The following is a 14,160-nucleotide window of genomic DNA, read 5'->3' on the forward strand; positions in this document are numbered from 1 at the left end:
TCTAAGTTTGATTGCACTAAGGCTATGATCAAAGAGTGAGGAAATGTAGTCATAATCTAAGCTATAATCCTTTCTACATCAAATTTTTCAATGCTTTGTATCTCTAGAAGGCTTCCTCTGTAGCTTTTTTTTCTTCCTCCTCATCATCAAGATTGACATCATCTATCTCATCACCTTTTATTTCTACTTCTTCCTCATCTTCACCATCTTTGTCATCAACATACACAAAAAATTCACTAGGTTTGTGTAGATGATAGAGGTTTTTCCATGTAGTAGTAGTTTTCTTCACCACATATTCAATATCCTTAAGCAATATCATACATGTGTTTAACTTGAGAGTGAACTTTTCCTCATTTTGCTTCAAGGATTCCTTCACTTTCTTCTCACTGACCCTCGGCATGAATTGCTTCAAATTTTTTTAAAATATGTCGTTAATAGTCTTCTTTGTATTTTCCCATCTAGGTTTTACTATCCTTAATAAGTTCATTAGGAATTTGTTGTGAAATTTCATCTAGTGAATACTTCCATTTGTCCAATTTAGTCACAAGAATATCCTCAATCTACTTTTTCTCTTCTTCATTCCTTGTCTCATACTTGACAAACTTAAAACATGCCATGCTAGTTCCTTCTCCCATCAACTTCAATCATTCTTGGAGTGTAGGTGTAGATTATTTAAAGATAAAATTTTCACCTTCATCTTCACCTAACTTCAACTTGCTTTTGCATTTGGTTGCCCTTCTTGTAAATACAGCAGGGGAGGATTTGGAAGGTTTAGTTATAATGACCTTCCCCTTCTTCTTGGGAGACTCTTCCTTCTCAAATTTAGATTCCTCTGCTTCATCCTCTTCATCATCATATTCTTCATCATTTCCTTTTCTTTCTATTAGCATGAGGGGAGAACTTTCTTGCTTTGTGTTTTTCATTAACTTTCCTACCCTCTTTCTTCCTTTGTTCACTACTTGAGGTAGCTTGATCCCAAGCTTAATTCTTGCCTTTGCTTCATTGTATGTTCTAAAATAGGTGGCTTTAGGATCCATAGGCTCATTTAGTAGAGCTTCAATGATATACTTAATGTCATTAATTTTAACCTCATACTCTAGATGTTTAACCTGTACCAATCTAGGTCTGACTTCTTGATTATAAACTTTGTCACAGTCAGCCATGAAATAGATATATTTCTCATAGTCTTCCACAAGCTTCCTAGGTATCCTAAACCTATTTTGCATCTTTTCTTTGAATGTTTCAAAATTATTATCCATGAATTTGTCAAAATTCTCACCCATTTCAGCTATATATTCATTGATTTGATATAAAATTGGAACATCCTTCCTCCAAACTACAGAACCTTTGGAACGGAAAAACTTTTGAACAAAGAAGAATAGACATGTCAAAAGAGAACCAAACTTATATGGGTTATTCTTTGATAATCTAATGCTCTCCATGTTCTTGTTGAATTGGTTCAATAGCAACTTGGCAAGGTCGAAGGATAGATTATTTTTTACCACCTTGTATGCAAGATCAACAACTTCACATGACATGTTGTTCAACCAACTAGAGTTGTAAATTTTGTGAGCAATCACATGTATGACAAACTTTAGCTCCATGATGGTTATGCCACTCAACTTCCTTCCTCTTCTATCCCACTTGGAAAGAGTTTTCTTAGCCAATTCAACCCAACCTAATGTTTTGGTGGTCTTTGTTTTATTTAAAATTAGCAATCTAATGATTCTGTGAATCATTTTCTTTGTAATCTAAATAGGTTGGTCCAATGATAATTGTTAGAATTCTTTAAGAATAACTGAGAGGGGAGGTGAATCAGTTATTCAAGGTCCAAATGCCCTATTAATACCTTTTTTAATGAATCCATACCCTTTTCATCTGTTCAAACTTAAATCAGTCATATAAGAAAATTATTGTAAATCAACATGCAAAGATAAAACATTCAAGATCAACACATGACACAATGATTTATGTGGAAACCCAATTTGGGAAAAACCACCAGTAACATGCTACTTGATTCTCACTCTTCTGAAGTGATGCTTTGTTAAAAGCCTACCCTATTAAGCGCTTACAACACACTGTTAAATGTGACCTTGTTAGAGGATTTCACCAAACTATTAGGAATGGGCCTAGTTAAAGGTCTTTAGAACATTCACTTGGAATGTCACCCTGTTAAAGGATTTGTCTAATGGATGTTAAACCAACCTAAGTCCATAGGATTTATCTTACTGTTACAATTGCAAGAAAGTAATGATAATGGTCTTTTAATCTGATATAACTTACAACATACTTTGCATATTTCAGATCACTCTTTTAGTTCAATCCTCATGCTTGGCTTCAATCACTTCAGCTCTGACTGCTTGTCTCCCTCTCAAGCATCGTCTTACTCATTCTTCCAATGCAATCATCCTTGTGGTGGTCTATTCAAACAGAGTTCATATGTTATCTTCTCCTTAGCACATTCTTCAGCATTTCATGCTTTTATGCTTGACCATGGCTCTTTCTCTCACTATCCCCTCTATTCCACTCTTTTTCTTCATTAACTTATGTCTTCTTATATAGAAGTCTAATTTGCCTTTGCCTCTCAATTCTCTCTCTCCAATTTTGGGTTTCAAAATGGATTAGGTAGGATACAATGTATCCACCCCATATCTTGTTCTCTTTTTGAAACTTTGTCGGTTGTATCTTAAAAATGTTCTACATGGTGTTCTATGCCACCAACTCATCATTCTTATCTTCCTTTTGATTCACAAATTTCTAGATAACAACTTTGTCAGCTTAGATCTAACAAATCTTCGATTTCTTAAATAATGCAGCAACTCAACATTATTGAGTTACTGATGCTTGGCACTTCTGTGTTACTCGGCACCTATACCTGCTCGGCACTTGGTTCTGCTTGGCACTTGATTCTACTTGGTTCTGCTCGGCACTTGGTTCTGCTCGGCACTTGAACTTACTCGGCACTTGAACTTACTTGGCACTTGAACTTGCTTGGCACTTGAACTTGCTCGGCACTTAAACTTGCTTGGCACTTGAACTTAGTTTGAACTTTATAAAAGACTTGGCTAAAACCTTAGATCTTTGATATGTTTCAGTGTGCTCATTCTTTGTATCTTTTAGTATGTCATCCATTACACTTTTTCATCAATGGCTTAGTTGATCCTTGTACTTCATTACAACATCATAACTTCAACCTTTCTCTAGGTGTTCTAGTTACATCTTATTGATTGCCTCCACCTTGACAATTAACTAATTGATACTATTTGGATCACTAAAGCAATTGCCATCCCTACAAGTAGCAAGTTTGACATCAATGAAAAAACAATGATTGAGGACATTCTTTACCAGTTCCATAAATTATTCCAACAACTTTTCTTATGATTATGTCAATCATTTCCAACAATAATTGCCCATTATGAACACAACTTAGAATGAGTCCAATCTATTTGACTTAAAAATCCCTTGGCATATGTGAAATATGTGTCAAACACTTAGTTTCAAAATGTTGATGTTCGGGTTTTAATGCACCATCCACACATAATTTATTGAACACCTCATTCATTTCTAGAGTGCCAAGTTCTTGAATAGAATAGTGGTAAAATGAATGGATATTTTGGACGAGTAATACCTTGGCTGGAATTTGAGACTAAGCACCGGTTGGGTTAAGCACCTCTATAATCGTCGGACTCAACTTGAAAGTAGGTACCTTGAAGACGACTCCATGGACTAATATTTCAAAACCTTTCTTGACTTTTCTACTTGATGATGTCATGCTCAATAGGGTTTCTAAAATTGTGAGAAATCTTCAACAACAAATACTCAAATCACTTGAGGGCTCTGAATTCACTCTCCACTCTGTGCTCTAAAAATTCACAATGATATAATGCAATTGATTTCTTCCTTTTAAAAAAATTCTTCCTTTCAATCACCATTAATGCTTTGTATCTCATATTTTCTCAGTGACAGATGGTCCTCCACTTGGTTTGGCTTTTAATACTTGAGAGTCATTCACATCTCAGTAGAGTCACCATTACTCGATATCTACATCCAATGTTCTAGTATATCCTGACCTCACTTAGTAAGGTCTTGCGGCCTGACCTAGCTCAGTAAGGTCTTGAATTTCCATCATTTCTTGATGATTCTTCTACATCTTGAATGCTAGTATGGATCTTTCTATTAGCTAGCTAGAACTGATGTTAGATGACTTCTTCTAAATTAGAGTTCCAATGATCTCCATAGGGAACTAAGTTGAAATTAGTGTTCCACCCAACTCATTGACTTGGGTATCATTCACTTCATAATTTTGGCTTGCATTCTCCAGATATTTTGGTACTCATTGCTACCTCATTTGTTTTCTGATATTGTTAGCTTTGGCTTTCTTTTCATCTTCAATTCTTCCTATGTTCATACAGTTCTTGGAAAGATGCCCAAGTTTTGTATAAATAAAACATTTCTTTGTAGTATCTCTTTTTCTCATATGATGTTTCACACAATTTGCTCCAATGTGTCCAAACTCACCATAATAGTAACATCTACACCATGTATTGTAATCCCATCCAAATATTGCTTTCACATTTTGTTCTGTTGGGTTCCACTTCTTGGTTTTGCACTTTGAACATTTTTGTTCTTGTTTCTTGCAATTGTGACACTTTCCTTCAAACTTAGGTTTCTTTATGCCTTCACTTTCTTTATGACCATGCTTGTTGCAACTATAACACTTTCCATTGAATTTTGCTTTACCATTGTGTATCATCTTAAAATGGAAGCACTTTCATGTTAAGAGTGTTTAGCTCTCCAAGTAAGTAGTCTGGGGTCATGTCAAGTGCCTTGAATAGGTTTTTGCATGGATTTGGTAGTTTTCCCTATGTTTTGCTTCTTTCTCTCTATTTCTAGCCTATATCTAAAAATTTCTTTGTGAAACTAAGGTCTTTGACTTCCTAGGTCAAGGATGACCTTTTAGGTCAAGGTCAAACTTCACCTTGATCCTGACCTAGGGCAAGGTCAACCTCATCCTTGACCACAAGTCCAATTTTCAATTTCTGAGAATTTTAGGATATCAGGCTTTAGAAAGTTTCTTTTTCCCACTTCCTTGTTAACCATTTTTGGTTTTGGAATGGTAGACTCTTAAATTGGGATTTAATGCTCCCATGTCAACCTTCTCTAGAAGTTTGTGCCCTAGATCTCTATATAAGGAAGCATTCTTCCCTCATTTTGACATCTAGGATCTATCACATACAAATGACTATCTACTTACTATGAGTCATTACCTATTTTTCATAAGGAGATATTATCAAGAATTTTATCATTCAAGCATTCAATTTTTCCATTGAAGATCAAGGATTGAAGCATTCAAGCCTTTAAAGGAATTTGGTTCAAGCATTCAAGATTCATTTCAATCATGGAGGTTTTGATTTACATTTGTTAATGTTATGTTCAAACTTTCATTTCAATATACTTGTTTACATTTCAAATGCAATTGCATATCTATTGAATATCATAGATTCCTTGTTAGATTTACTTCTACTACTTGCTTGCATTCCTTATTTCAATTCTACTATTAAGGTTGATTCCAAACTGGGGTTTGACCAAGGCAAACTCCTCATCCAAACAACAAACCCATTTTTCTTACAAATACTGGTGTAGAATGGTGAATTCAAGAGCAGATTTGGATACCCTTTTTGTCGAACTTGCGAGATCCGTGAACAAAAATTTAGTTAGAGAAATGTAGGTCAAGGTCAACTTTTTAGGGTATAATTGTACCCCAGGGTAATTCTGCCCTACTATTATGGTCAAGGTCGACCACCCTTCAAAATGATAAAAGTTTTCTTGGTTTTCTCCGTCTTGACATTTCCAGTCTGGAACAAGTTGCAAAAATCCTTGAAACTCTACACAAACACTAGAAATTGGCATTTTTTAGAATTATTCTACTTCAAGGTTAGTATTTTTCTTTTATCTATTTTAAGATTTAAGCATGTACTTCTCAAATAGGATGACCATAGGACCTCCTTTCTCCTTATTTTCCTTTACATGATTCATTTGTGCATTGATCACTTTCTTGTGCCTAATCAATTTGGATCATTTCTATTGTAAATTAGGATTGAGGATAAGTCGTATTTTCACCCTATTCACATTGCTCCAACATTTTATTAATGTATGACCTATCTTACCACAGTTATTGCAAATAGGCCTTTTTTTCTTTTGAGCTCCTTGCTGAGGTGATTCACCTCTTCTGTATATCCTAATCCATCTTTTCCTTTGTGTCTATACTGAATTTGCTCATTCAATTGACTTGTGCTTTCTTGAGATTTCATCATTCATTCATTGGTTTGCTTTTCAAAGCTGAGATCATTATGCAATCTTTCATTCTCTATCCTTAGATTGATAAGCTCTTGATTTAAATCATTGAGTTGATCAATAAATTCTTCTTGTTGAAGGGATAGTTGTTGAACTTCATTGTCCTTCTCTTCTATCACTTCTTTAGCTTTTTCTTTTTCTTCCATGACTTCACATAATCTAACTGATTAGATTTCTTTCTCTCTTTTCAGCTTTCTAACTTCTTCTTGAAGATTGGAATTCTTTTCTAATAGATCTTTGATTGTTGCATCAGCTTCATTTAAATTTCTTTTTGGACATAAGTCTATAATTATATTTTCAATGTAGAGATTGGCATTCATTTGTACTGGAAGATCTTTCCTTATTTTTAATTATTGAGAGAGTTGCTCCGTTTCTTTCTTTATTTATCCAATGGCCAATTCCAAATCCAACTTTTCATTTTCAATAGCCTTATCTAGCCTGTATACCTCCATTGTCTCTGATCTTATCTCAAGTTGTCAAACTCATTAAGTGAGAACCAATAGCTCTAATTCCAATTGTTGGAAATATAAGGTAGGAAAGGTTACTAAGAGGGAAGGGATGAATCAAGAACCAATAAAAGTTTATCTTACTTCTCCAATTAATTATTCATATAATATTTTGATCTAATTACATGCATGAAAGAATGAAAGCAATAAAAAATTCATAACATTTTGACACAAGATATGGTGACCTAGAAACCTTCCAATTAGAAAGTAAATCTAAGGTGGGGATTATACCCACAAGCTTTAGTACTATAGTATAAAGTTAACTTGTTAAGGCTTACAATTGACCACTTTTGGTGATCTTCCCTATTAGGATCAATAAGGACTCTAAGGTCCACCTTAGTAAAGGATTTACAAATATGCAATGATGTATGCACTTAGTTAGGAGATTTAGCAAAAGAATGTTAGGTCTACCCTATTAAAGAATTTGACTAATGCACCTATTAGGATGAACTGGTGGTTGATCTCTAATCTGCAACTCTGATTTTTTGCATGAGATTCCTTGTTTTACAATGATCACCTGACTGTGATAGATAAATCTCTATTGTCCATTATACTACTTGTAGCCTTCTTTAATTCACACTCATGCACTTCATAATCTTCTTTAATGACATGTGTGGATATGATAAAATGCATTACATATATACCAATCCAAATAACCACTTACTAGAGTCGACTAACATACCAATTTCATCATAATTCACAAAGTTGGCCCAACTGTTGTAACTTGGCTCAGACTCAGTCAGCACTATGTGACTCAGTAAACACTGAGAAACTTAGTAGCTGCTAAATCACTCAGTTGACACTACATGACTCTTTCAACACTAGATTCACATTGTTAACACTGTGAGCTTGGTAATTATAGTAGAGCTTGGTTAACACTACGATCTTCTTCACTTTTTTTGAATAGCTCAGTAGCCTCTACAATGCTTGGTTTGCATTGTACATAGTCTTTGAAGCTCGATAAACATTGTGTGGCTTGGAAACACTATAAACTAACTCAGGTTCTTAATAGACACTACATTCTTGCTACTTGGCTCAATAGTAGTTGAAACACTTGGTTAACATTTCAGGGTGAATGATAAGCTTGGTAGAAACTATAGAGCTTAGTAGCAATGTAACCATTTGACTAAGTGTTGAGTCATTGATTAAAAAATTAACCTTAATGTCAACACATTGTACTACCAAGCTTTGTCACATCAAAAGATAGCTTTTTGAAATAATAATCATGAATAATAAGAACTAAAGACAAAATGATAACTTGGAACACTAATAATACCATCTTTACAACCTTTGGATCATCAAATCCAACTTATACCAAACCAAATACTCAACCTCTACGCATTGTAACACTGAAATACTAGTAAACAATAGCTTGACCAAAACTCACTCAAATCAACATGTGAACCTCTATAAGTTGAAAAGAATTGAAAACATACATCTAGAAACCTTTAGCATTAACCACACCAATATTTATTCAATAGATTAACTAGGCCATTCAAATCATCAAACTAAACAATGCACAATACATTGTCTATGGCCACAAATAGTATTTTGACATCAATGACAAAACACTAATGTAATAAAACCTCAACAATCTCTAGCATGCTCAACTAAATCTCTAACACTTGCATGTATGCATGATCAAATTATGTTTTGTTTCCTTAATTATATATGAAATTTTGTTATGAATATTAGTTTATGCTTGTAATATTATATCTCTATTTCAAAACAAAAACAAAAATTAGTTCATATTTAACCTTATGTATTAAGGGTTTCTTGGTGGAAAATTACATTTAATGTATTCAAAAACTTAATGAATTATGTGATTTATATTGACAAGGCCTTTTTGTACCCTATAATGTAGAATAGAATGCCTTGTTGTTAATTACCTTCTTCTAAGAGATTTTTGATATACAAATGACTAGTTATTAAAAAGTGAAAAAACACTTTCTCTAGGGTTGAGAGAATAATCAAGACTCTTGGGTTCTACCTTGAATAATTTTGGCATATTATGAATAGGCCATATACGTAATACTGCATACAATAGAATAGAATAAATAATTACGCAAATATTTAGTCAAGTAGCAAAAAATACCAAGGGGAGTATGTTAAAATACATTCCACAAAGATGGAAGGCCCTATTTATAAGTTACCTCATTCCCTATGTAAATTCCATGTAGAGATTTTGAAGATATATATATATATATATATATATATATATATATATATATATATATATATATATATATAGTTGGTTGGTAGGAAGGAGATTACCTAAATCACATTTCCCTTTCATCCTCCATTATTATTGTGTCTTGTGCTAGATTGGAGAAGAACTTAGTACAATGCTAGCAAGGAGGATCCAAGGTAAATGAAAATAAGTAGGTCTAATTGATTCTACTAGCATACCCTTAGACCCAATCTTGGGATCACTTCGTGTGATGACTTTAGAGAAGTAACTTTTTCCACGAATTATTTATTCAAACCTTCTTTGAGACAAGTTGTGAAGTTAGTAAAGGAGAATGTTGGGCTACTTTAACAATCTTTATATCTTAAATTTCTATAGACTTTGTTTAAGACTTTTATGTGCCGAATCTATTTATGATGCATGATACTTGACTATTTTGGTATACTAGAAGACATATATGAGACACCATTATATGAAAGTACTAATATTCTATGATTATATGATTATATGGATAGTTATTCATGAAAATTTTATTAGAAAAGATGAAAAAAAAAATATTTGTCTACTAACAATTTGGTCCAACACTAGGGCATTCTAAATAGCTTACTTCCTACTAGTGAAGACTATCAAAAGTATTGCTTCCATGTAGTAGTGTAGGATATAACCAGTCAAATGGAGTGAAACCACCTTGCTGATATATTGGAAGATAAGGGATGATAGAGACCTATTGAAAAGAATCTTTATATTTACAACTAACTATTTATGTTGTCGTTATCATGCAAGGAATGAGCAATTATGTTTTTAAATTTTTGATTCTATACAATCCTAGTAGAAATTTCTAGTGGTTGTTATATCTTCATAATTTAATAAATATCGCTTTATTTATAATGAGATGATAATTTCCTAGTTAAATAATCCATTTGTTAGGTAGTCTCATATATGTAGTTTCATGTACTTAAAATAGTTAATGTCATTCTAAATATATTAATATATTTATCTAATATATTATCTTTTATAATTGGTACATATACATGATTATATGAAGTTTTTTTAGCTTCTACCTTTTGTTGATTGTAACTTGATTGTCCTTAGGGTGGGGGTACTGAGGTACACATCCTTAATCTTTCTTTTACAACTTGCATCACTCATAGGCCTATGTATCTCAGTCACTTGAGTTCAACATAATCATTACATGATTCAAATTGCTATATAATTTTATAACCTTTGGAATAAACCCTCTATAAGGAGCAAGCCAATGAGTTGACAAAGAGACAAACAATATTTCCCATTGAATTCAATAGAGATACCCATCAATGCATGAAGAAAAAGTATTTTTGAATAATTTGCATATATCTATAGGAAATAACATAAATAAATGTTATGCTACTTGTACTACAAAGTATAGCATACCTATCTTAAAAAGTAAATGGGAGAATAAAGTCATACTAACAAGGTACAAACCTTAGTTTTTATTCATGATAAGGTAAATCTCACTCATAACTTCCTAAACCTTTATTAAAACACATAAGGATATTTCAAGGATGTTCAATGGCACCATAACCTCAAATAATACTCGTACCAAAGTGCTAGTAGTTGTGCACTTCTAGTCTAATAGAATAAGAGCAAGAATGATTTGACATCAAACATTTAATATAATTTCTCATTGGTTTGGGAATCTAATAGTAATAAAGAAAGTCAATAAATGTTCTTATGATACTTCTTAAAAAAAAACTCATTCCCCATCTTCAACTTCACAAAAGAAGATAATTTCAAAATTCCAATCATCTTGAAAGTTTATATATGTTTAAAAAAATTGTGTAAATGTTGTAAATAGAAGTCAAGAATGAGAAGAAAAAAAGTCAACAGACCATTTTTCCTTCACATTTCTTTATTTTAACCTAAATAATTTCAAACAATCCAACTTATTTGAATGATTATTGTAACAATTTTAATGTAAATAATAACATAACATAAAATGAGTTTGATTTAGAAATCTGTGCACTTGCTTGTTAGCATTGGTTTATAGAAACAGGGTCCTTGATCCATCGACACTAACATAAGAATAATATAGTATGCTTACAATTTTTTGTACGGTAACAAATTTAATCGAAAACATCATAATAATCTACGCCCAATATTAAATTTCAACCTAAAGTTCATAATACTTCACAAAACAATAACAAATTCAATCTGCAAAATACACACTAGTAAATTTCATGAGATGAACATGCCTTTGTACACAGAATACCCAGTAGCAAATATAATCTAAAAGAACAGCATATTGTCTTTCCCATAACTATTTTAGTCTTAATAGAAAACAGTTTTAAGTATATTCAACAATAAATTTGATCCAAATACGCACAATTTTATCCATCCACATGTAAACAGGTGAAACTTAATATCATTCAAATTGAAGGAAAACAAAAATGCAGAGAAAAGATAAATATAACTAGCAAATAAAAACACCAAATGGTTAAAATCACACCTGTTCTCCATTGTTTCTGATCAAGAAGATATCTCTTTCTTCGGTATAGAGCAAAGACTTTAGGGTTTTGGGGGTTTCAGGCTCGGCCATTGTATTAAACTTGATTCTTCCTGCTTCAAAACTTATCAATATTGTATGAACAATCTATGGATAGTTTGTGAGCATTCTTATCCTCCCTTCAATGAAAGAACATAAACAAGAAGAGTTTTTAATTATTTTTATTTATTGAAACCAAGTTCTCGTCGCCTTCCTTTGTCTCCTCTCAATTGTCTTCTTTTGGGTTTTCATCAAATTGTTACTTGGCTTATTGTCTACGGCATCTTGAAAATATCACATTATTTAAATCTAAAATACCACCTTTCCAAATCAAAAAGCTCATTGACAACCCAAATTGTGGTTTAAGTCAATGCCCACAGTTTCTTCGTAGGTGCTCATTTGGAAAAAAAGCATTTACCATGCTTTGTGACAGTGACAAACGGATAATGACTATCCTTAAAGATGTTTATGAGATGGTTAATTTATTTTTTAATGATGATCTATTGTTATGGAACTTGATAATAAATTATTTTATTTTTTTAATAATAACAAATATTTTTAAATCTTATAAGAAAACCTATACTAACAAATATTTGTACCTAGGATGCATTAGAATTCAATATGGATGTCATTTTATACATTAGAATTCAATATGAAGAGTTTTTTTATTTGAATATCCTAACTCTACAAATGGTATAAATCCTCTCCTTTTTTTACCTTTCTAATCAATTTCATCTATTTGTTTTGTGCAAATGATGATTTAACTTAGTCCTACATAATGTAATGGCCATCTTTATTATATATATAGGGTATGATAATCTTCATTTGCCAAATGATATTTGCTTCTATCTACTTAATTTAGAGGTTGTTAGAGTCCACACATACATTGGACTAAATTCATCAAAATGACAGTTCTTTTCTTTCTCTAGCATCTTTTCAAATGTAGCTATGTAGAATCTGACATTGAAAACTCCTTTATAAATTTTCTATTATTTGTGCATGTATTCAAGTTGACATTTCATTTTCTCATCCATTTATGTCACTTCTCACTTGTAAACATTCTTATTTGGATGCTTATGTGGTGAATAGCCAAATGTTGACCTAGTCAAAGATAGTTTTAACCGTGTTTAAGATAAATGAAGTTTAATAGCTTAAATTTTCAAACAAAATTATACATTTTGAATGTAAGTTGAAATGTATGATTTTCTTTTATAATGATGATGTTACCATAAATATGATGTTAAATGTTGAACTTTAACTTGATATGATTATGTAATATGTTAAATTCACAGTTGTGAAAAGTTAAGGATATTGTCATGTTTTACAGAATACGATGATGATATGATTTCATGATATAATATGTTGGATTATGATGGATATTGACTTCATTATTAGATGTGAGTGTTTGAGTGGATGTAGGATCAATAGAATGAGAGTGTGGATGAGGTAGATGGGGTTAGCCTCTCGGAAGGGGATGCATCAAATGGTCTCGTAGCCACACACACATATACACCTAGTTTTTATGATGATTTGATTTAATGTGACGTGTTGTTTTAATTATTTGTTTATGAAAGGTATATTTAGAATGTGAGTGTTTAAGGTATTCTTTTACCAATACATGATGTTTAATAAATAAACTATGCAAATGTACAAGCACGTTGAGATCAAACAAAACATATTTTATTTAATTGTTTGATGGTAAATTTAAGCATAATGGTGGTATTTCTTTCTATGTTGAAACATATCATGGTTCTTTCATTTATTGCTATTACCTAAACAACATTGAGTTACAACTAAGGGAGAAGTATGAGGAGAGAATTTAGGTTGGTTTTGGGGAAATAGTTATGGAAAGGGAGTGGAGGAGGTGACTATTAATGATACAACCTAAATCTTGATAAGGGAAGCAGGAATTAGGAAAGAGGGTAGCAGTGGGAAGCTCAAGAAGAAGATGGGGTCTATAGAAAATGACATCTAGAGGGCAAAGAAACCATCAGTGGTTGAAAAAGTAATTGGAAAAGGGGTAGACTAGAAGGAAAACATCACAGCTTAGGATTCTACTTAGTGACTACAAGGTTTCCTTGTCTCTATATTAATATATAGTTTTTACTTTATTCCATAGATCAGAATCAATTTGAAAGGAAAGATTGTGAAGTTGTGGTGTTTTACTTCCTATTTTGGTTTTGTTTACAATTATAGCAAAGATTTTTATTCTTAAGTTTGTCAATTGTATATCCCATCTAGAATTTTGTGGCCTTTTTTAGAATAAACAAAAACACTTCTCCTTAATTAACATACCTATATCCTGTCATGAGTAGGAGCATGAGTTCATTACCTGTAACTGTTCACTTTCTTGATACCTGATATCTTCTTTTCACAACTCTCTCTCTCTCTCTTTCTCTCTCTCTCTCTTCGAACTACAAGTGGAATATTCCTTGTCTTTTTTTTTAATTACAATCTTTTTCAAGTGATGTGTTCAAGCCAGTAAGGAATCATGTTCCATAACTTTCTCAGCTATATGTAAACCTCATTGTGTCATGAAAAAGATATTTCAACTAACTACTGCATGCGATTTTGTATCATAACTCATTAAT

General features: G+C 32.2%; 1 protein-coding gene across 1 annotated transcript in view; it reads right to left on the minus strand.

Annotated features, from left to right (window-relative positions):
- Window positions 1-11,818, minus strand: part of LOC149560954 (putative nucleoredoxin 2) — a 98,238-nt gene extending 86,420 nt beyond the window's left edge. Inside the window, exon 1 of the mRNA XM_089827714.1 lies at window positions 11,534-11,818. Coding sequence (XP_089683840.1) covers window positions 11,534-11,623 — 90 coding nt within the window. The 5' untranslated portion in view covers window positions 11,624-11,818. The remainder of the gene's footprint in view (window positions 1-11,533) is intronic.
- Between the last annotated feature and the right edge of the window lie 2,342 nt (window positions 11,819-14,160).

The sequence above is a fragment of the Cupressus sempervirens genome, chromosome 4 (assembly GCF_028749045.1).
Source record: "Cupressus sempervirens isolate cs-2001-9-10 chromosome 4, ASM2874904v1, whole genome shotgun sequence".
NCBI classification, from domain to species: Eukaryota; Viridiplantae; Streptophyta; class Pinopsida; order Cupressales; family Cupressaceae; genus Cupressus; species Cupressus sempervirens.